This window comes from Chroicocephalus ridibundus, chromosome Z (assembly GCF_963924245.1).
Source record: "Chroicocephalus ridibundus chromosome Z, bChrRid1.1, whole genome shotgun sequence".
Lineage (NCBI taxonomy): Eukaryota > Metazoa > Chordata > Aves > Charadriiformes > Laridae > Chroicocephalus > Chroicocephalus ridibundus.
Genome location: NC_086316.1, coordinates 8,410,053 through 8,433,467, shown reverse-complemented (window position 1 = coordinate 8,433,467; position 23,415 = coordinate 8,410,053). Strand labels below are relative to the sequence as shown.

The window sequence follows — 23,415 nt, the reverse complement described above, 5'->3', positions numbered from 1 at the left end:
AGTCAGCTGGGATAGGTTGCTTCTGAAGCACTTCTCATGCTGCAGCACAGCTTTCCTCGCTCCTCCTGGCAAGGGAATGTGCTTGCACTTTGTAAAGAGAACATTGCTGTCTAATCCTGTGCATGGTAGAGATCAACAGGCTGGTTGTGAATCTCCTTAAAGTGTAATCACGCCAACTTTGGTGCTCTGTAGTTACAAAGGAGGCTTTTGCTCTTACAGTGCAAGTGAGCGACAGCAAAATTAATAGAGTTGTCTCTGTTGCTGCAGTATTCTACTGCGGGAAACTTCATTAAGTGGTGCTGAACATGGTGCGCGGTGATTTTCATTGGTTGGGAACTTCATACATCCTATTCTTATCCTAGGTGACTCCAGGGCAGACCTCCTACTTAACTCATCAGCTGTCATGTTTTGTATATCTGCACATTTCATAAGTGGTTTTGCAGTATAAATATTAAATAAATAGGGAAGAAAGATCTTTTCCCACTACTGACAGTAATGGACTTAAAAAGAAAAGTTTAAATTTTGCTTGGAAATATTAGTAAATTTCTCTGCCTAAGTCAAATGAAAATCTGAATAAGACCCACAAATCCTTAGGCTACTATCGACTCTAAAATATATTAGAGCTATGTGCCCTCTCCTGAGGGATTACACCACTGTTGAGTTGAAATCTGCCTGCTGGAAAATGGTGGAACTAAAAGTCTCTTTGAACGTTGGGGTGGTCTAAAACATGCAGCCATTTAAATGTAAACCAGTACAGTGGGTTTACTCAGGCTTGCCAGCCTGCACTGCTGAGAATGGTGGCAGCGTCCTGTTGCGAGTCCTTCCAACAGCTGGAAGAAATAGTGATATGTGCTAGTGGGAGATAAAACACATAAAAATGTCACCAGAGAGATGTGATGTACAAGATGTATAGACCTATATATGGCTACATAAAGATGTATATGTGCCTATGCTACTCAAATAATATACATATGAAATATATTAATATATATTCATCCATAATGCCCATGATACAGGTAGGTATAATCTGCACGCGTTTATAGTTATTTATCTATATATTATATTTGGAACTGGTTGCTAAGTATTTTGTTGCCTGTATAATTCTCGTGTTAGCTTTTCTACATAAAGTACATGTACATGTTTAAGTGCAATGATTTCCCTAGATTTTTTATATATTACTCATCGCACTGGCATCTCAGTACCCCCTAGATCATGAACTTCTACAGCAAAATAGTTTACCTCTCCAGTTTTCTTCTGAATCCCACCTTTTTTTCTTTTTTTTTTCTCCTCACATTATAAGAATCAGCTGGCATATTGCTATAAAAAAACAATACTGTCAGGCACAATAATAGAGATTTTGTGTGGTGAAAAAAACAGCTGCAGAAATTGCATGGACGTAGGGCCAGGCCTGTCCTGTGGGAGGGCTGTGCTGCGGAGTGACATCTTCTAATTGTGGTCAGGCTGATGTGGAGGTGTGACGGCAGCTGGAGCTGAAGGAGTCGCACAAACCAGTGCATTCTCTCTCTGTAATCCCTAATCAGTCCCTATCACCCACAACAGGTCGCCCGGGGGGGTTGTGGCTGCCCCATCCCTGGAATTGTTCAAGGCCAGTCTGGATGAGGCTTTGAGCAATAAAAGCATTTTTTGGAACCTACTCCTGTAATTTCCCACCTTAAAGTTTGTACATTGTTCTGTGTTCTGTTCCTTGATTTTCTCCGGTATCAGCAATCAACAGAAATGGTTGTTGGGGTTTTCCTGGTTCCGATATCAGTCTGCCTCAGAAATAATTAAAATGCTGAAGCTCTTATGTGCAGTGCCAGAGAGCACTAATCTGATTTATCGAGTTTATTAGATTGAGTACTCCACTATGTGGAACAAAAAGCAGACCTTTCCAAAAGGGCGAGCGTGAGATAAGAAATATTGGAGTGTGAGGCAGATAAGCAGAGAAACTCAAGAAAACAGTGAAAAACTAGTGTCCAGCCTCACTAGGAAGTGCTCTGAGTATTGCAATTAAACTGTTTTTCCGCTTTTGTAGTCATCACAAGAGAAGAGAGGATAAGGCATTTTGTGGGTATTGGTGAGATGCGGTTCCTTCAGAAGAGAAAGGTTAAGTGATTGGCCCGTTTCCACAGAGAAGATAAAGGTCAGAAAAGGAGATAAATTACAGCCTTTTTGGCTGACGCTTTTGTAGCCTGTTCACTACAACAGCTTTTTCTTTTTTTTTTCCTAAATATTTTCAAACCTAATAGCAAAAAAAAAAAAAAAAAAAAAAAAAAAAAGGGCAAAACTCACAGAAGTATATCCTGTCAGTCATTTGATCAACATTGTTAAAACAAAAGGAAGTAAAGTCATTTTCCTTTATAGGATTTTGAGCTGAACAATGAGCTGAAAATGAATGTGTTAAATTTGCTGGAAGAAGTTTTGAGAGACCCTGACCTTCTGCCACAAGAAAGGAAAGCTACTGCAAATATACTGAGGTAAATACATTTGTAATTATTTAGCATATTAACTACAGCATGTGAAATAGTTAGGGGATCGTGTATCATAGAATTCACAAGGTTTGGGTTTTCTCCAGAGTATTTAATTTTGAAGGATTAGTAAGTGTTTTATTAGCTGTAAAACAGAGTGTGTTTTTCGTTTCATTCATAAAAATGCCTGTATTAGAAAACTTTGCTGCAGTACAGCTGGCAGCCGTGGGCTCAGTCTTTATGCAGAAGGGGAAAATGCTGCCCGGTGAAGCAACAAGACCTCTCACCGTAACACGTTGAAGGACTCCTGTCTCTGTAACAAGCCACCCACTCATCTAAGCTCACCAGAGGCTGATGATGGCCTGACGCGTCGTGCCAACGAGACCATGCTTGCACCTTCGTTTGTGTTGGCACCCTGTCCAAAGTTCTTTGGGTAGTTTACAGAGAGGAATATATATTTTTTTTTAATTAGTGCCATGAAATAAAAGACCTTTAAGCTTCTGCATAACCAGGACTATTTAAATTAGGGTTAGAACACCTTACTTTGTTACTTAGGGTTGGTATTACAGAATTGAGTGTCTAGTCATGCCAAAGAGACAGATCTTTGTAAGTATTTATCAGTGACAATAATTTTGTCTAAGTATGAATATTTTATAGTAACTGAGTTTCATGTAAATTGTTCTACATTAGTAAGGTGCAGTAAACATTTAAAGACTAGGCAGTTGATAAAATAACATACAATGAAAAAATACAAATCAATCTATAACGTCCTTTATTAGTATTTTTATAAGTATTCTGCTGGAAAGACAATAAGGGTGCAATAAATGCGGTGTGTCTGAATTTTCTAAGACCATTTGACAGGTTTCCCCTTCAGATACTTAAGTGAAAAAGAATGTCAGAAGAATGAGGGGAAGGCTGTTCACCTGGAGGGAAAAAAGTCGAACAAAGGATAAGAAACAAAGATAACTTCTTAATAAAAGCACTTCATGTCAATGGGATCTTACTTAATTTTTGCATAAATAAAAATAAACCTACTTTTCAATTATATGGCAGGTGCTGTTATTCAAAGTAAAAATAGTAGGTTTGCTTCATGCATTTCCTTGAACTAAACAGCAAGCAAGAAGAGCAAAAAGGATTAGGATAATGGGTTTTAATAATATGTGTGACAGCAGGGGTCCTGTCAGATTGCTCACAGTGGGAAAAATTATCTTAAGACCTTTAGCTTCTTAAGAAAATATGAGAAAATAAACACAGATTGGCTGTTCCTGACAGAGTAATGGAATAGATTTACAGGCCTTTAACACACAAGTTTGTTAGCAGTTTCCTGTATCCAGTTTCCAGTTAGCCAATTTCCATTAGCTGTTTCACCAAAAAATGGGACCGTGGTAATTATGCGTAAACTGTGCGTTGCCGCCATTTACATCCTTCAGCTGCTGTTGTATGAAGTGGTAGGTATTGTTTGTCTTCTCTTTCCTTCTAGCTCTTATTACCTTATTATCTAAGCACATTGTATATGCTAGTGAGTACAGTCAATCAGATGCTTCCATTAAACATTTTAAATGAAGACTGAATTTTTGACCATTCAGTGAATTTTCATACTGTATTTCTTTTGCAAAAAAGAAAAAAAAAGTTCAATTCTGTAAGAAGTGAAAATTCGGAAGAAGTTAAATTGTTAAAACCTCAGAAAAAGAAAAAAGAGAAAAAGAAAAAGAGAAAAAGAAAAAAGAAAAAGAAAAAGAAAAAGAAAAAGAAAAAGAAAAAGAAAAAGAAAAAGAAAAAGAAAAAGAAAAAGAAAAAGAAAAAGAAAAAGAAAAAGGAAGGAGTAGTGAAATAAAACAATACTGAATGAAATTAAAATTTTAGTAGAAATTAAAAAATGTATGGACAGAAATTGAATTAAAAGTTAACTAAAAATGAATTCATTTGAAATATTTTGCAGAAACTGACTGCATTTTTAAAAATCCTTCCTTCGTAGTCATTTTCCTGACAGCATGCCTGGACAGGATTATGGCACTTTAGAAGCAGGCAAGCAAAGCGTGAATAAAATGACCCGTCTGAGTTCTCAGTGGGAGTTTCTGTTGGAAACAGGTAGACAATGAAGATTTCCTGAGATATGGTCCTCAGCCAAGCCATCTTTCATGAGGGTTTGCAGCTTACTCCTGCCAGATTTTTCAAGCAACGTGGTTTGGTTATAGATTTGGTCATACAGAGTCATAAGTACTTGGTTGGATCCCACACACCACCACTGCAAAAAGAGCTGTTGGTGGCTCGGCGTGCAAGACTAGTCCTTTTGACCGAATGCTGCACGGATGTCCCACTTTCCTTCAAAATGAGGAGTGAAATTTAAGCCTTGGCTAACATTGGTGAACAAAAATCCTTTACTGCTTTTCAAAACTGGCAATCCTGCTAACATATATGCATGTTGGACAATGTGTATGTCGAATATTTCAATACTGTTGCAATTTCAATTAAATTTCAATGCAGTTTCAGTACTATTTCAACAATAAGTTGAAGTCCAATAAGCTCCAGTGACACAGTATTGCTGTCCCAAGCGTTCAAAAATCTGCTATGTTCCATTTTCAGTAGCAACCATATTTCAGTAGCAGCTGAAATTACTCCTGTGTCCTATCTATACATTTATTATATGCACAAACTGACCATAAACCTTCAAATAAGAACATGGCATAAATAAACTTTCAGATAGAAGCTGTTGCATAAATTCAACTTTCATAATTAAAACTGTTGTTAAGCTGCAGTCAACAGGACATGAGGACGTAGTCTCCAAGTTAAAAATGTTATCACAGAAAACAAACTGTCCCAAAGTCATACGCTGAGCAAAACTGTAAAATGAAGCGCTTGGGCTCGTTCTCCAGCCACACAGGAGGCAGTTATTTACCAGGCATGTCAAACTTGTTAACAGTCAGCTGGTAAGGAGAAATTAATTCTCCAGGAACGGGGACTGCCTCGTTAACCTTGTGAGATAGAGTGTATTGGAACAATTGTGATATTTAACACAAAAATCATTCAGCTGGGGTGAAATACATGAGTGTGTTGTACAACTCACTCCTTTCACTGAAAGGAGGAGCTCTGGTTCTTAAATCACTCAGGAAAATGGGTTGTATGGTTATTCAGCGTGGTTTCCAAGCTTTAAAAAAAGCACTGTAGTTACTCCTAGGGACATACACTCAGCAAGGCTACATAGCTGAGAAGAGGAAATCAGAGGATTTAAGGAATAATCTGCAGTTGAATGTAGTTGTTTGTGTGTAACTGTGTATCTGTGGTAGTGACACAGGCATGCACATTCCTTTACTCTTCCACAAGCCTTCATTTTTATTGCATGTTATTAAAATAGGAATATTTATAAGCCTTCAAAAAAAAGATTTTGTTGCTAGTCCTAAGCAGTGACCTGCTGTCCCATGGAGTCTGTGAATACACACTTCTGGCTACTCCAGGAACCATCGCAGCTACTGGGCATCAAGCAGCATTCCCTCTGGTACTCCAGCTTCTCACCTTCAGAGGTGGAACCAACTCTGGATTGTTCTTTGAAAATGTAACTTTTTAATAACACAAAATACAAAACTGAGGAATTGTTTCTATCAGGAGGGTTTAGCTTTTCTGGCAGGCTGAAAAGGTGCTTGCTCAATTCTGGAGCTGATTTAATGGAAAATGAGAAACCCACAGAAGCAGAAGAGACAATAGCCGCATGACTGCATCCTATCTGACAATATAGTTGTACGAACCCAGCTGGCAACCATGTTTCTAGTGCCAGAAGAACAAAGTGTTTTCTGTATTTGTAATAAAAACAAAGATACTGCTTCTGGTGGAAAAAGAGGACATGGTGAAACAGAAATGGTGAAATGGTTCTCTCCCTGATATTCTTCCCTGATGCCTCCCATGGTGCCATGGCAGGTTGTGGAAGTAGGTTAAAGCAAACACTGAACTTGCTCTTCCCTAAGATTGGAGAGTTCTCTCTATTACTTGTCTCTGAAGATTGCTATTTATTGCAGTATGGACAAACAAGACTATGTTCCTCTTGACTGAGAACTGATAAGCTTTAAAAAAACGCTCCCATACTACACTGAGACACCATGAGGTGAAGAGGCACCTTGTTCTACACCAGTTTGTAGACCACACAAAAAGAAACACCGGTTTCTTTTTTTGCTGCATCAGATTACAGATTTTCCATCATTTGCCAACATGGCAGATTACAGTCAACATTCTGAATGTTAAGAGAAGGCCTGTAATGGAATAAACTTATTTCTTGAATTCCTTGAACTGTCCATAGGTTAGAATGACAGGGTAAGGGGAAAGGGATTTCCTCTTTGCATTTACTTAGAAAAAATTCTTTGGCGAGACCCACAGTGTCTAACTGGAGCACCTAACCCTGAAATGAACTGTAAACACCTAATGAAGCACTCCTTCCAAGGAGACTGCCTATCATGAAGGAGATTCTGTCCACCAAAATTGTCTAAAGTTAGGCATCCTGACTGCTCCTCCAGAGATCATAGAAGACACCTTCCTTTCTCAGGCAATTAGAGAACACAGGCAGTGGCTTGCAGAGATTGTGAATCCCACCCTGGATGTCCTGAAGGCGTCTAGAGTCTTTATTGTTGTAGAAATGTGTAGAGATGCTCCCCGGTATCACATTCCTCGTTTGTTTCACATACCAATGTCTGGCTTGCAGGAATGCTGCCCAGTCCATCAGCACCACATACCCATCTCCCTGGAAAGCTGTTATCTTTTTGGTTTTCTTCCAGATAGAGCGCTTTCATCTAAACTACTAAGAGAAGGAATATAAATTACCTGCCTAGAACTGAAGGGCTTTTTTACTATTATTAGAAATCAATTTATTTGAAGATTTTTGACAGCATATTTTTTGTATGAAAGCACAGATTAGTCATAACTGGAAGTTTTGATGAAACTTTCATTCAAAAGTCTTCTCTGGGACAGGATGAAAATGGGAAGGAGGGATGAGCCAGTTGACATACCACTCATGAAAATAGTCATTAACCCAATTACTAAGTCATAAAATAGGCTTTTTAGTTGTTCTGAAGAGGTGCTTGCTGCAGGCTTTTTTATCTAAAAAGCCTTGGCATATCAAAACACATCAACCCTCACTGTAGGTCTTCGTTCCCCACATTTCAGTTTTTGTAGTCTACTCTTGACTCTGAAAAGTAGAGGAATTCAGAGTGAGGTTAGGAAAAGCATTTCTTATGATAAATTCAATGTTCTAACACTCGTGAAAGAAAGTTCATGTTTTCTGAGCCTACATATGTTCCATGGACTGTCTCCTTGACAGTGTACAAGTGTCTCTTTTTACAAATTGTCCCAGCCTTTGAGTGTATGTGCGCATATGTGCATATAAATTTCTTGGAAAAACAGTTGCTTTGTTAGCAGAGATTAGAGGAGGAGGAGGAAAGGTTGATTTATATTCCAAAGATATTATGGTCAGCTCTGGGAAAGACTCTGCATAGAATATGAATGGCAAGGAACGTGTTTATGAGAGATACTGAGCTGCTTCATGCCTTCTTGAGTCATCAAACAGAACAGCTGGTATTTCTTGCGTGATGAGATTTTTGTTGAATGGAGTGACAGGGTTTCTCTGCAGGGTAAAAAAGCTTACTTTTATTCAATATCTGTTCTGAAAGCCAGGCAAACCTACTGCAGTATGTTTTGCTTGAGATTTTATGAGCCTTATTTACTGACCCCTGAAATCTAGGTAAAATTTCATTGATGGTGAAGCCGAAGGTGTAAGGTTCCAACTGAACCTTGATAAATAGTCCTATCTGGAGAAAAAAAAAAGGTGGATCAAGAAACAGTTCCTCCTTCTTCTTCCTCAGAATAAATGTAAATGAAATCCAGGGATATGCAGAGTTCAAAATTTGATGGATGACCAGTTTTCTGCCTTGTATGATCTCACCAGGGTCTATAACTTACACCAGCTTTTAAAGTATTTTTAAAATATTTTATGTACCATAAAGATATGAGGAGACGCATGTTAATATTTCCCGCTAGAAAATTATTTTAATATTTGGGCTAGTCAGGCATGAAGAATAGTTTAAGTGAGAGAGAGGTCTAATCCTGGCTGCTGACTCTAAGAATTAGAAAGTTATTTCCTACATGTTCACTTCCTTCATTTCTAAGGATAACAATGGAGGTGTCACCCCATTCAGTCCTGAGAGGGATACTTTTAAACAGTCTGGCAGAATCTCTCCTTACCTTGGCTTTCTCTCATAACTCTTTTCACATGGACCCAGTCTAGAGATGCATTGTCCTCTGCAGATTTAAACGTAGAGCATTTATGGATAAAAGGAGAATTTTTTTTCATGAGACCACAGTGCTAGAGAAAAAGCACCAGTCATCTCTTTAGAATGAGGGATTGGAAGTCCACGTAAAATGTGCGATGTCATGTTAGAAAGTAACAGGAAGAAAAGATGGGGGAAAATTAAGTATTTTTAACCTTTTAAGAATCTCATGTTTCCTATTTTATTTTGTATTAAGCAAATACAGTAATTTCTGTATCAAAGATGATAACTCCAGCCAATATAAAGTTATATGTAAGGAAGTCAAATGATGACTTTACGAGATTACTAAGAACACTTGGGGCAGGGCAAGCCCTCTCTTTTTTTTTATTGCCAGGAAGCACATGCTCTTGTTTTGTGATGAACAATACCTTTCTGCAGGCAATCAGTCATGAGACAAAGCACAAAATAAGCTGCTGAGGAAAGACAGATTGCCAGTATATTTACAGTTACTGAGGCTGCACACCGTTGTTATCTGGAGAAGCAGCTTAGGGTTCTCCTGAAGAAGCAGGTATTCAAGACTTTGCACAGCTTGCCCATCAGACATAAGGTGTTCCCATCTCCTGTGAAGAAAGGGGCTTTTTGTGTGGATTTGGTAGGCTGAAAGTGAAGGCAAGGAGGTTTCTTAGATCCTTTCTCTGCGTATCTGCATTTGATTTTAACCTAATCCTCCAATTTGGCAAACTAAAAAGGAAACAACAGCAACCCACAACAGAAGAACCTAGTGTACTAAGCATTAACACTTCCTCCCCACCCACATAGTACAAATTCCGTATCTTACACTCATAGCTGAAGTCTCCAGGCAGTATAATCCTTTTCTTTTAACCCTTTCCCCAGCTGGTACATGGAAACTACAGAGTGCAAAAATAAAGAATTGGAGGGAACATGAGGAAATACCTGTTCCAGTTGCTGTGTGTTCTGGAGTGATCAGTAGAACTGGATCTTCTTTGAAAATGGTCATCTAAACTTTCCTTGAAAAATTGGCTGATGAGTTCTCTTCAGCTTCTGCAGAAAGCCTGTTCAGTGCTCACCTATACTTGCAGTTGAAAAATGGAACTTAATGTTGAAACAGATGCGAATCAGACCAGTGACTTCTTGCCTTATCGTTGGTGTCTTTAAAGGCAATCTTTCACATACTGACATACTGTTCTTTCTCCCTAAATCTTCTCTTTTCTATATTATATAAATCCAGTCTATTCAAGGTTTCTTTGAGTCCGTATTTTCCAAATGAAGGGGTAAGATGTGACAAGATACTACATCCAGGTACATGGCTTCTGATGAATACTTATTAATTCTGCTGGGTCTGTTTTTGACCCATTATTCGGAAATAACCCTAATAATGACAGGTTTTCTATGGAAGAATTGGAAGCACGGATTAACACTTGTATTACTGAAAGCAAATTATGTACTTGGTACATGTAAAATCTGGTAGCAGTTTGTTGTCTGTTTCCACTCTTGCAGCTCTTTTTGTGGGACACTGAGTAGGACAGTGCAGTGCCAATAAAGAACACTTCCCAGTGAATCAGTCTTTTGTGCATGCCTATTTTGCTGTCTTTTCTTTACTTCTCAAATGTTGATTTTTCAAACATTTCTCCCAACTATCACTTAGCACAGTAGTTTAAAAATCAGAGCAAAGGCTTCAGATGTAATTTCCCATCTTTAGGTTTCCTAGGATTATTCAGGATAGAGAGCTTCTTATTAAATATTATTGTTATCATGTTGTGGATTTGGATTGCCAATCCAGTTCTTGAAAAGGGAATTTTTTCTTTGTCCACCAAACTTCTTTGCATTAAAGTCAAAGTGGGATAGATGTAGAAACATTATAATGAGCAAATAAGTACAGTAGCTATTGGCATTGAACATTCTGCAGTATGTGAGTAAGAACATTCTTAGCTCAGAGATTTTAAGCCAGCATGACCATCATTTTACCTGACATGAGTCTGATGTCACACCAATTTGTACACTTTTATTTAAAAGAAGACATGAGATTTTTAGGTACCAGATTTTTTTTTTCTTTATCTCTTCAATTGCTGTTTTAGGATTTATTTTAGATAAACATGAATGCCTATCTGTGACAAGGATTACTCATAACCATAGACAATTTTATTTATATAGGATGTTCTGCTACTTAATTTTTCAGGGCGCTTTCTCAGGATGATCAAGATGATACCCATCTAAAAATAGAGGATATCATTCAGATGGTAAGTTCATCTTGAAATTTAAACATAAATATTCCTATAGAAATGTTGTGGTTTTAAGTCAGTAAAATGTAGCACAACTGCAGCTTTACAACTCTGGACAGAAATACTTTTCTTTTATATCAGGAATGTACATTTCACTTTAGAGAAAGTAGGAATTTGGAGCCCATATCAAAGATGAACAGGTCAAAACTTCAGGATTTAGATTTAAATCACATGATGAAAAAAAAAAGGCGGGTGGGGGGAAGATATTAGTATATAAAAAATGGTAAGTGTCTGCCATCTCAGCTGCCAAGAACCATGGCTGGCCTTGACTGACAGTGTGCATCCTCCAAGCCGTAGTCACACCATCTATAAGTGCATTGCATTGATCCAAGGAAGAGCGTGGGCAGCGAATTCAGTGCAGAGTGATTACGTGGAATGTAACGTAGAATGCACAGACTTTAATTAACCTACCTACATACTCATGACTTGGTATGCGCTTGTGTTCTTATGAGTTTCCAGCCTGATGTTTACCCTTATGTTGTTAGCAGTTTTTCTTAATTCTTATTTCTTTGTGGCAAAGAAGTTAATTACAACTCTGTGTTGAAAGTTCCTATGAGTTTTTAATACCCAGTGCTTTGAAATGACCCTTGGTGCAAAAAGAGATCATTAAGTGTTCTCTTTATTTTTGCAGTCAGATTGTCCAAAACCAGAGTGCTTTGAGACTTTGTCGGCCATGGAGCTTGCAGAGCAAATAACTCTTTTAGATCACATAGTTTTCCGAAGCATACCCTATGAGTAAGTGTTCTCCTACGAGTGACTGAAGTGAGTACGGTGGACGAGGTACTGACGGGCAGCGTGAGGCACTACATGAATTCACGCTGATGGCAAAAAGCCTTGCGTACATAAAGGGATAGTGTCCTTCGGCTCTTTCTGTCATTGCCTCTGAGTCCCCTGCAGTCTGATCATGTTTTGAAAGACTCGGTGCTTCGCTAAGAGAAAAAATCTGTGGTCTGAGGCTCTGGGCTAGTGCAGGGTGAATGTGGTATGGAAGTGCTCAGTCTCTTGGGAGGGAATGTCAAATCAGCTTCATTCATACAGCAGTTTAACATGGATATAACCATGTTAAGCTGACAAGACCAATTTCAAATAGGATCACAATGATGAAAATTAGGATGGGGGGACTGGGGGAGGGGATTAAAAGAAAAATAAGTCTTCTTTGTAGTGTTCACTGCTTCAGGCAGCATTAAAAATGGTATAGTGAAACGCTGGAATTGGTGTAAAGCTATGTTATTAGCTTCTAACAAAATGAAGTATACTCGAAATCCACTTAGGCTACGGTTTCAGACAGAGACTCTGTACTGTTTATTAAGGACATTGTTGTTTGGTTCTTTTCTCTCCCCTCATTGTCTAGAGAGTTTCTTGGGCAGGGCTGGATGAAGGTGGATAAAAATGAGAGAACACCCTATATTATGAAAACTAGTCAACATTTTAATGATGTAAGTACTCTTAAATATAGATTGCTTTCTAGGAACTCTATTGACACTGTCTATGACCTCTGGAAGAAAAATATCTTTTTTTTTTTTTTTTCCACAATCTGATGTAACTTCTTATCTAGTAGTGACTGAATGTCTTTTTGTGATTAACCTTTTAAATCAAAGGATGAGAAAATTCTCATTTTCAATAATTGGTATTCAGCATTTCAATAGCAATTTAATGGAGTAGAACATTTTAAACTCTATTAAAATGCCTTGTTGCTTACAGAAGAAACTAAATTTTCTCCAGAGAATGAAAATATAACACCGATTCTGTTTAGTGAATGTCCTTTATATCCCCAACCGTATCTTTGCTTTTTACCATTTTCCTTGAATTTTACTGAGAGACTTCACAACCAGTTTTATTACTGTTGGCTTGAAGATACTCCCCATTGCATCTCTTACTTAACTCTCTCATATCATCACTCCCCCGACTTCCCTACAACACTGTTCTGAATACACTTTCTCTGATTTTATTGAGAACCATAAGTTCTGTTGTGAATTAGACTTTTCTGCCTTGTTCATTAAATAATTGTATGTTGAAAGGGATTATATTTAAATGTCCTAATTTTCGTCCACTTTGTCTGGTCAGATGAGTAACCTCGTTGCCTCCCAAATCATGAATTACGCTGATGTCAGCTCCCGGGCCAACTCGATTGAAAAGTGGGTAGCAGTAGCCGATATTTGTCGATGTATGCACAATTATAATGGTGTGTTAGAAATCACGTCAGCCTTGAACAGAAGTGCAATCTACAGACTTAAGAAAACTTGGGGTAAAGTATCCAAACAGGTAAGAAAGATGCGATTACAAGTAGGGTTTCTAGATTTCCTTCGTCAGTGTGCTGTTCAGAGAACAACGTGTTGAGATCGGATTTCTCCCATAAATATTTCTACTTCTATAATACTCTGACTATTTGCTGGAAGCACCAAGTGGTGCTGGTATTTCATGTGAAGGTCTTTTGTATTTCATTTATCCTTTTTTTATGATATCATTAATTAAATATCTGTGGGATCAAACAGATTTCAACTGAATCAGCAGCTGCCTAAGACTACAACTCGAGCCTGAAGTACTGAAGTATTTGAGAAGACTAAATTTAGGTATTTTCAGATATACACATCTATGCGGATACTACCTATAACAAAAGACAGCTCAGGTGCCTAAAACAGGGGACGTATTTCCCTGCCTGTGCAGAAAGTCGGTAGAAAGGTCAGCGCTTCTTCTCAGGGTGGTGAGTTTTTTGATACCCAGTAAGAGACTGTAGACAGCCATTTAGGGGCCCATTTAGATGCAGTGAATACCTCCCTTTAACCCTTACCTTGCTACCAAGAGTGTCAGCAGCGTGGCTAAGGCTGTGATAATGACTGTCAGTGACAAAAATAAGACAAGAGAAAAAAAAGACTAGCCAGGATGAAGAGTATCCAGTCTTTTATGTTCTCTGTTTTAAATGGTTTGAAGAAATTGGTTGATTTGAATCTCAGTTTTCTACTATTTAAAAAAAAAAAAGAGAGAGAATATTTTAGTATGGTGGAATAACAGAGCAAGGAGGTCAGTAGGACAGAGCCAATCACTTCTAAGTCAGGCAGTATTTGGATACAGAGTTCACTCCAGCTAATTGGAAGATTTTGGGCTGCCCATGTTAGATCTGGCTAATTGACGTGCAAAAGGTGGGCTTTTGTCATTTCATTTCCTCCTCCGTATAATTCTGCAGCTTTTGCAAAGCGTCAAAGCAGCCGAAGCAAGGAAATCCACTTAAAATACATTCTGACTGTACTGCCTTCTCCAGTCAAGTTTCTCTCAGCCGCTTTATAAACGGTGCTCCGTCCTTTTATTTAAAAATGTGTTTTAAATCCTTTCAATACAAACTGTTATAAAAGAATATACCTCCACAAAATTCTATGTTTAGAATTTGTTTGATTTTTAAACTTCTCAATTAAAAAAAGACCAAAAAACCATCAGATTAATGTTCTTGCTAAGTTTTCCAGTACTTATTGGAAACATAACTGAGTGTTTCATCAGCCTGCCATTTAGAAGGAAAAGAAAGTGTCTGTTACTGCCTACAGCTTTCTCTTAATTGGAAATTCAGTTTCAAAAATGACAAATTTCTCATTATTCTCTATACTGTCTCAACTCTATAGCATAAATAGACTGAAAAGCAAATTTATTTCACTTATCAAGTAACCAGGCTCTGATGGTGCCCACTGAAAGTAATTTGTATAAGACAGTAATATATTTTCAAATACATATTCAGCTTCTATCAGAAACTTGGAGGCAAAACCATCTTAGTGCAAGCTGCAGGACAGTACTGTCACTAATTTCAGTAATCGCAGCTGAGGATCCTCGGCAACATGTAAGATCAAGTCGCTAATATTCTTGAACACACAGTAAACGGAATTGGTAACCATTAATTTAATGAACTTGTGTTTTTTCCTGGATTTGCAGGCTCATAATATTAGCGTAGATACAGGTTCTGTGTATCACTCAAAGGAAAATGTTTAATGCTGCCTAATCTCCATTTTCAGAAATGCACTAGGAACTACAATAAAGCTAAATTCCTAATGCGTACATTACTACTTTTGAAAATGGGGTGAAGATGCTAATTGGTGACACCTTTTCTAAAAATCTAATCCCAGTCATTTATGTGCAACAACAATGACATCTGTAATGCATTTTCTTTCTAGACAAAAGCTCTCATGGACAAGCTTCAGAAGACTGTGTCATCTGAAGGAAGATTTAAAAACCTCAGAGAAACACTCAAAAAGTATGCTTCCCTACAATATACAGTTGTGTTCTGTTATAAGCAGTGGATAGTACATGTTAAAGATGAATTGGCTTTGATTAAGCTTTAATAATTAATATAATATTGGATAATATTTTTACCTAATAACCTTTTAAATTATGGGTTTATTCTTTTTGGCATTATTGTTTTGCTGAATATCCTGTGATTTAGTACCCCGGTAGATAAATATAATATCTCCAGAGAACCACTGAAACAAATTAAACTATTATTCTGTGTGAATGTTCCCTGTTGGGGTTTTGCTTACACTGATAAACTTTTTCAATAAGTGTAAAGGTAGGTTTATAAATGAAAGTTCTTACACGATAACAGGATTACAAAGAGTCCTTGTTCCAGATAAGAAGTTTAGGACAGGACAAATGCACCGTGGTATTTCCTCTCCTGTAGCCTCCCAGCCTGCTGTACTCTGCTACCCTGGAAAACAGCCTGCTTTTTTTTGTACAGTAGTCCTTCAATATTTTTTTCTTTAATTAATTTGACAAATTGTGCTTGACCTTATGTAAATTTGGTATCCAAAATATACTGTGACAAGGGTTCTACAGTTTATGGATCAAGTCCAGCTGCGTCCGTGTAAAACCTTTATTTTTGCAAGTTTGTAATTTGAAGTCGGCTTTCCAGGATTGAGTGGTACAACTCACTACTTTAAATGATCTTGAGAGAAGCAAAGAATTTAACTACTAGAGAAATTACTGGAATGTTTCAAAATATATATAGTTCAAGTTAGTCAATTTTTACGTAAAAAATATTGTTGGGGAGCTAATCACCTTTTTAAAAATGTTTTTACTCTCAGTATATGAACAGGTATTTTTATACACCTTTCAGTTAATATATTGCTTGCCTGTGTACAACAGTCATCCTCATAATATAAAATATACCCAGAATGAAATGCACTGCTAAGCACCGTCAGCGGTCTGCCTACGTTGACAGTACAGCCAGCACTCTGCGTTCTTCTTACGCCAGAGCTTCAGAAAACCACGTGTGCTACTCTTTCTGCTGAGGCAAGAATCAGTGAGCGTGGAGCAGTGACTACTGCATTAGGGGAGCAACAATCGTTATCCCATTCCTCCTGTCCCTCCCAGAAAAGAAAATCTGAAAATCCCTCTTCTTTAGGGTCTCTGTTCCCAGTTTTCTAGAACGTCTTTTCTGCCTCTCTATCGTTCTCGTTCTTCCTTGTGTTTACTGTTGAGAAGGACTGAAGACTTTGGCAGAATAGTATATACATATAGGTATACATTTACATATACATATGTATATACATGCATATATCCATACATATGTGTATTATGTTTAAGTATATGTATATATGTGCATGTATATACATATATATGTGTATATATCTCCACACACGCGTGCACACACTCACACATGCCCATACATGCATCCTAAGACGCCTACATGACTTGTGTGTAGGATCTGTTTGTAGGACTGAAGTGTGCTTGAAGGTGTTCTCAGATTCCAGAGTTTACCTGTCCTTTCTCTCACTCCGTCATGTTACCGTTCTACCTTTTACTAAAGGTTATCTGCGATTAATATTAGATATTGGACAGAATACATTCCATTTGCCAAACGCAAATGCAACTCAAGCGAAGTCAGAGAAGCTCTTTGTCTTCGAAGTGAATGTAACCTGCTGATTAGAAGTATGTTAAGTAATAAAGAGTTTGTGCGAGTTACAAAAAAATTAGTTTGCAAATTTAGCTACTGGCAAATACGATGATTTCTTGTTTCACAGTTGTAACCCACCTGCCGTTCCCTACCTTGGAATGTACCTGACGGACCTGGCATTTATTGAAGAAGGGACACCAAACTTCACTGAGGAAGGCCTTGTCAATTTTTCCAAAATGAGAATGGTAACTTTCAGCTCCTGATGTGCTTTCCCAACAGGTGTTACGTTATGTGCATTAATTATGGATTTAATTATAACTCCTTTGAATTTAACTTTTAAGACCTACAAGTATTTTGGCATCATGCAAGATAGGTAGCTATTTAAAAGCAATTGCTTGATCCAGTCTTCTATCACCACCTTCTGGTAAACTGAATATTTTTACAGGGTGAATTACCCTCAATTTGCTATCCGAGAAACGACAGACAGAAAAAGCAGCTGTCCAAAGCTCGTGAAGGGGCAAGAAAAGACTTTTTGAAATAACCAAAATTAAAGGAATGTAGTGATTCATCAGAAAGCAGTAATCGCAGTCTTCTTTTCATGTGTGCTAGAGTCTATCAAAAAAAAGCATTTTAAAGTTGATTTCTCTCCAACTAGCACACAATGTTTTGTAACAACTCCTCAGAGGAAAGTATGGAAATTTCTCTTCTAATCTCATCTTAGTGCCCTTCTTATGGCTACACATTGCAGCAGTCACTCGAGGCAAAGAGAAGAGAGGTAATCAGCATGGGGTGAGGAGAGACAAGGTGGTTCACGTGAGGCTGACTGAAAAATAGATGGTTAGTTTAGGGAAGTGAAATCCTTGGAAGCCATTAGGAGAAGATCTCTGCCCTTCCCTTCCCTTCCCTTCTCGCATGATAAATTGCATAATTTGAGGCAAAATTCTTGCCTTATGTGGCTTAGCTGAAGTCAAAATGCAGTTGTACTTACTCATATACGTGTATTCTTTTGAAAGATCTCACATATTATCAGGGAGATACGCCAGTTCCAGCAGACCTCCTACCGCATAGACCATCAGCAGAAGGTAAGGCTCTTCTTAGGCACTGTTACCTGCTAATGAAGTCAAAGCTGTGGCCGCAATTAGTTGTAAGCTACAGCTGCTGTTGAAAGCAAGAATCAATGTGTTCTGCTCCCACGCACAGAGACAGAAATACGGACGGGTGCTCTGGGGCTGCGGTACTCTCACCCGGGCAGAAACTCTTTATTTGACACTGTATAGAGAAGCAAATTTTTCCCTCCTTTGGAAGCTGTCTCGGGATTGCAGCCTTCGTGGATCTGGGGTATTAGGGAACAGGTTCAAAGGGAAATGTCTTCTCCTTGCCCAATTGGAAGCGTGATTCCCCAGGGAATCCCAGAATCCCGGGATTAGGGGACAGGAGGTGGCCTGAGCACCTGCTGATGCTGTGTGCATCCTGCAGGTCTTTTCCCCTTGTCCCTCATGGGAGCAATGAAAATTTTCCCAAAGCCAGTCCGTGCCGTTAGGGAAGATTTCATCTCAGACTCCAGAAGAGTAACCTGGGCTTAGGTAACCTGGCTGAGGACGTGCCCATTCCTAAGAGGCCATGCTTGATTCCTGCAGCACTGCTGGTCCAGCTTTACACCATTCAAACGAGTTGTTGTGTTTCTCAAGAAACCAACGTGAGGGAATCTCAGGATCCAAAATGGGCTGAAGAGGAAAGCAGAGAAATTTTTGTGGAAGTAACGTACAGTCTGTTCATCTGTGTTTTCTCCATTCCAGGTCACCCACTATTTACTTGACAAGACACTCATCATAGACGAAGATACCTTGTATGAGCTTTCCCTAAAGATTGAACCCAGACTCCCCGCCTGAAGAGCCAGCTTTGCCTCAGAGTCTACAGAAAGCTTTAGTACAATGAACAAAATTATGCATGCCAAGTCCTAAAGACAGCAAGGGAAATATGGAGAAGAATGCAAGCTCTCTTTTCCAGTAAGAGATACAGAGCCTCACAGCATTTCCCTCTCAGGCAAAGAAAATGAGCATCGGAGGTGGAAGACAAAGATGCTTCCTACCTGGATCAAGTGATTGCTGCTTTGCAAAGATAATGTTTTCAGTAGGGACTATGCATTTAATGGAGAATAGGAGACTTCCCTGTGAATGGGTACTCATTTTAGCGGTCGTATGTGACAAATTAAGGGGACAGATTTAAACGGTGATAATATACTCAGGTATATTAAGATAAATGAGCAAAATGAGATGGCTGTGATGTGGTCTGGTTTGATGGCTGACCGTCCGTTCGCTGAGGCAGTATTGGTAGTGATCTCTTCATACCGCGTTAACGTCACTGAAACACAGGATCTTAACAGTCATCTGCTACATTGGAGTGACCTTAAGGCAGCACCTAGTATCTTCAGTTCTGTAGTTGTTCAAAATACTTGCTATACATTTCCTGCTACTCTTTATAAAATGTTACCTTCTTTAAATGTCTTGTCAGTCTTTTCTAAGGCAATTGATTTTACCTATAAATGAATTGTAAATATTTTTTCATTAATACAGAATGAGAGTATTTACAGCATGGGAAGCAAATGAACTAGTTGAACAGCTGTAAATAGTTGCCAACCTTGCAAGCTTCAGCTGGGAAATACGACGTTAGAAAGGAAATATCAAGGAAATACCTGAGACTCAATAAACCCGGACATGCAGTCAGTGGGATGGTTAGTCATGTTGCACACAGCCCTGGAAAAGGCACTTTATTTTTCTGCACCTCCTGCAGCTTCTCTGACAAGTCAGGCTACAGAGCACTTTCTGGACACACTGTGGAGAGAAACACATGTCTGGTCTGGCAAGGGGTAGCGATCAGCAATGAACAGTAGGAGCTGGAGTGACAGTTCCGATTTACGTGGAATCAGCGGTTCGAAAAATGTCTATTTTTTGTTCAGCCATTCGGCACTGACTTAGCTCTAAAATTGTTCACATAAGTGGCAAACTTTGAATGCCAGCAAACACAAACTATATATTTTTATCTGAGCTAGTACTTATCATTTGCATATGGGCGTATGTTTAAGAAAATGTGCTACTTGTAAATGTTTTCAAAGCCTATGCTTTAGCGACATACCAGGTAGATAGATGTCATTTCTACAGCTAGTTGCTACTTCCTAAATTTTCCTGATCAAGAGTGGCCTGTTGTAGCTGCATGGAAAGTGAGCTCAATTGCATGCTGTAAAAGTGCATCATAGTATAAAACGCAGGTATTAGCACTGTTGAAAAAAAATTGGCTGGAAAAGTGTCCTTACTTTTCCAATGATACTCAGCCAGTTGAAGAAATAGGGCTATATCACTGTATACCTCCCTTAAATCCTCTCAGGGAGACAGATGTTTAAAATAGATTGTGACCTAGGCCTATTTGATCTGACATTTCTTACCACAGTCATGATGCTTCTTAACACTGGCGATGAAAAATGGATCTGCCTGGCTTGTGGTTTTTGTCTTTATTTGCACTTTAATTATATCGCTGGCCCAGCCCAGAGCTGCACAATAAATTCCATTCGTTCTGTCTGAGTGTAACTGCTAGCATTTATAAATGTACCTTAGCAACTGTAAATTTCATTAAGGTTCTTCATCACAAGGACCATCTCCTTGTAAATAACTGCATGAGGAAACGTCACAAATACTGGAAAATTCCTCAATTAGAAATGCAGACAGTAACAGGAAAGGAAATTCCAGAAGCCTTTTAAATAGTTCTGGCTATTGATTGCTGTAGAAATGAACATGGAAAATGTTACTTGTAGAAGCTTTTTATTGTCAAAAATGTGCTTGTTCTTTTCAGTAATGACTGACAAGAAGCTGATTGCATCCCAATGCATGATATGGAAAAAAAAGCATGGTTTATTTGGACCACAAAACCAATTTACTGTGTATTTTCTGTACAAAAGCAGTTACCATACAGTAGTTTCATAAAAATCTTTGAATTAATGAAGAAACAGGGAAAAAGTGGTCCAAAAGGTGATTTCTTAACTTGGTTTTATTGTTTCTCTGTTAACAAAGAAAGTGTGTAACAACTGTCAATATCAGTTGGCATCTCTGTTGTATGCTATTAACTGCTGCTTTATCTGCCTGTACCCCATTTTACCAAACTTCCTTGATGTTCTTAGGGTTACAGGGTACAATTCTTCATGTTTCCTCTTCTCACGGTTCATTGTTTTGTGCTCCATGTGCATTTATCGGTTCTTCGGCATTTCAGAACATTGAATGCATTTTAAGGCTTGCAATGCGCAGGGGTGGTGCTGTGCTCGTGCTGCAGTATTAAAAATGGACAGAGAGGAAGACAAAGGATTAGACATGGGTTTTTTTCAAAGGTGCTGAGCATCCATATCATAAAATCAGTAGACAACGTGGTAGTTCAGCCCCTCTGGAAAAGCATCCACTATTTATATGCCAAAAGTTACCTCTTGGGTCAGTGTCACAGTTTAGAGTAGAATCACTAGACTAACTAGATACTTGTTTTGTGTTCAGAGCAACAAAAAAAGGGTTATGGTCACAGTAATGTTCGGTTTGCTGATGACTAATATTAATGTTTTTGGTTGGGGGTACAATGCATTCATTAAAACGTGGGAGGTGACTGCTCAAAGAATTGAGCATGCATGGTGTTATCCACGACCCCGGCCGGCATTGCAGCCCCAGCCCAGGCTGGAAATGGCTTTTCTGCAGAAATCTTGCACGGGGAGCGTGTCTGCCCCGCAGCCGGGTTGTGTGCTTCGCGTGCAAGTGGCCCGAGTGCCTCTGCTACAGCACTGCCGCGGCGTTTGAGCTGTGGCAGTAGTGAGTAGGCAGCAGCGACCTGCTTGGTGTGAGGCTTCGCCTGGTACGTCTGTATAACCAGCTCGTGCAGTGATCCCCCTGTACAGCGCACAGGGGTTGTGGAGCTCCTTGCTACCCGCTCCTCCGTGCCACTCCACCACAGCCATATCACACATAGAGGTAGAAATCCCAGTCGTAAAACACCCACTGTTTGTCTCTGGTGTTTTAGGGAGGATGTCTCCAAGTAAGGACTTCGTCATCGCGATCTTGCTGTCTTTGAGGATCTTGTCCATTATAGCTTTTAACACCGTGGAAGCAGAGCAGGCTTGCTCTTCTGCAATTGGAGCTGAAAAAGCCCAGCTGATTCAGGATTCCTAAGAAAGAGAAGGGCTGAAGCGCCTATCTACTTGCCTTCCTTCGCTCCTCAGCCCTGCTGCGCCAGTCAGATGCAGCAGCAGTTCTCACCATGGAGGGGCTGCGCCCTTCGGCTCTCTCCGGACACAGACGCCTCAGGGTGTACGGGCTGGCTAGCTGCAATGGGGATAGCGTATTTCACCCGCTGCCTTCGGCAGTGGGCACACTTTGCCAGCAAAGTCCGAGGGGGGTTCCGCAGTATTTTGTAACTGTGTAAGTAGCAGCCCGGATTCAGCCCGTAGTTAATCTGGGAAACCTGGGCGGCAGCACAGACACGTCCTCTTCCATGTGACAGAGAGCACTCGTCACACACCGATACGGGGTTAGAGTTGCCTTCACCCCAGCCTTCGCTCCCCCTGTCCCTCTCCTCCCCCCACCCAGTTCTCCGGTATCGTTAGTGGGCTGAGCCCCTGAGTAGTCATCATGTGGAAGAAAACATAGATCCGTTGAATTTACAGTGGCAGTAAGTGTATATTCCGTCCCTTCCTTTCGGCTAGTCCTGTAACACACAAACGCGTAGCTTAATAGTGAGAGATGATACTGGGGCTGATCACCCTTGTTTAAAAATAAGGAGGAGGTCTTCGTCCTCTTTCTGCTTTCCTAGTTCTTAATACTGGTTATTGTTCTGTAGGATCAAGAGGAACATAACTATTTAAAGTATTTATTAACTTTAACCACGTTTATTTTTATTTCAGGATATGTTCATTATCCCAGATTTTCCTTCATAATCATTATTTATTTTAAGGGTTTTACAAAAGCATTGTTTTATCTGTATCAATACTCACTCTTTCCTCTTTTCACTCTTATCAGCAACATTAAACTTAGGTATATGATTTAAAATTCTCACCAATAGAGACATTTTTACCCACTCATAATTGTTCTTCATTAAGGGCAAAATCCTTCAGACCTCATTCTGATAATACCTTAGGCTTCACTGAGAGCTTTTCATAAGTAAGTAATTGGGGATCTGGCTCTCAGCTATTTGCCTGTTACAGTTTTTGCCTCCAAAGGTCAAATGTCTCTGTGTAGGATGCTTTGTGTCCGATACGCTGCTCAACTATGGTTGTTTTGTTGTACCTTTACTTTCGAAATAGTCTCTGAAGTTTTGTTCTTTAGGAGGATAGATGTATGTTTATCTGACAGATGTACCTATATCTAACATGTTACTTAGTGCACAATCCAGATGTGTTTGCATGTATTGTAACTTATCTTTTGACCTGAGGTTATTGGTTTGTATTGTTAGTAAGGCATATCAGGCAGGGTGTTGTGCCTATATGCTAATTAAACATTCTTTTTTTTTCTGGA

The 23,415-nt window shown here is 39.1% G+C and overlaps 1 protein-coding gene across 2 annotated transcripts in view; it reads left to right on the top strand.

Annotated features, from left to right (window-relative positions):
• RASGRF2 (Ras protein specific guanine nucleotide releasing factor 2) overlaps window positions 1–23,415 on the top strand; it is a 131,272-nt gene extending 107,857 nt beyond the window's left edge. For both annotated transcript variants that reach the window (XM_063320429.1, XM_063320428.1), the window contains exons 19-27: window positions 2,365–2,477; window positions 10,911–10,971; window positions 11,645–11,748; window positions 12,365–12,449; window positions 13,078–13,275; window positions 15,165–15,244; window positions 17,010–17,127; window positions 17,896–17,964; window positions 18,679–23,415. In XM_063320429.1, coding sequence (XP_063176499.1) covers window positions 2,365–2,477; window positions 10,911–10,971; window positions 11,645–11,748; window positions 12,365–12,449; window positions 13,078–13,275; window positions 15,165–15,244; window positions 17,010–17,127; window positions 17,896–17,964; window positions 18,679–18,771 — 921 coding nt within the window. In that variant the 3' untranslated portion in view covers window positions 18,772–23,415. The remainder of the gene's footprint in view (window positions 1–2,364; window positions 2,478–10,910; window positions 10,972–11,644; window positions 11,749–12,364; window positions 12,450–13,077; window positions 13,276–15,164; window positions 15,245–17,009; window positions 17,128–17,895; window positions 17,965–18,678) is intronic.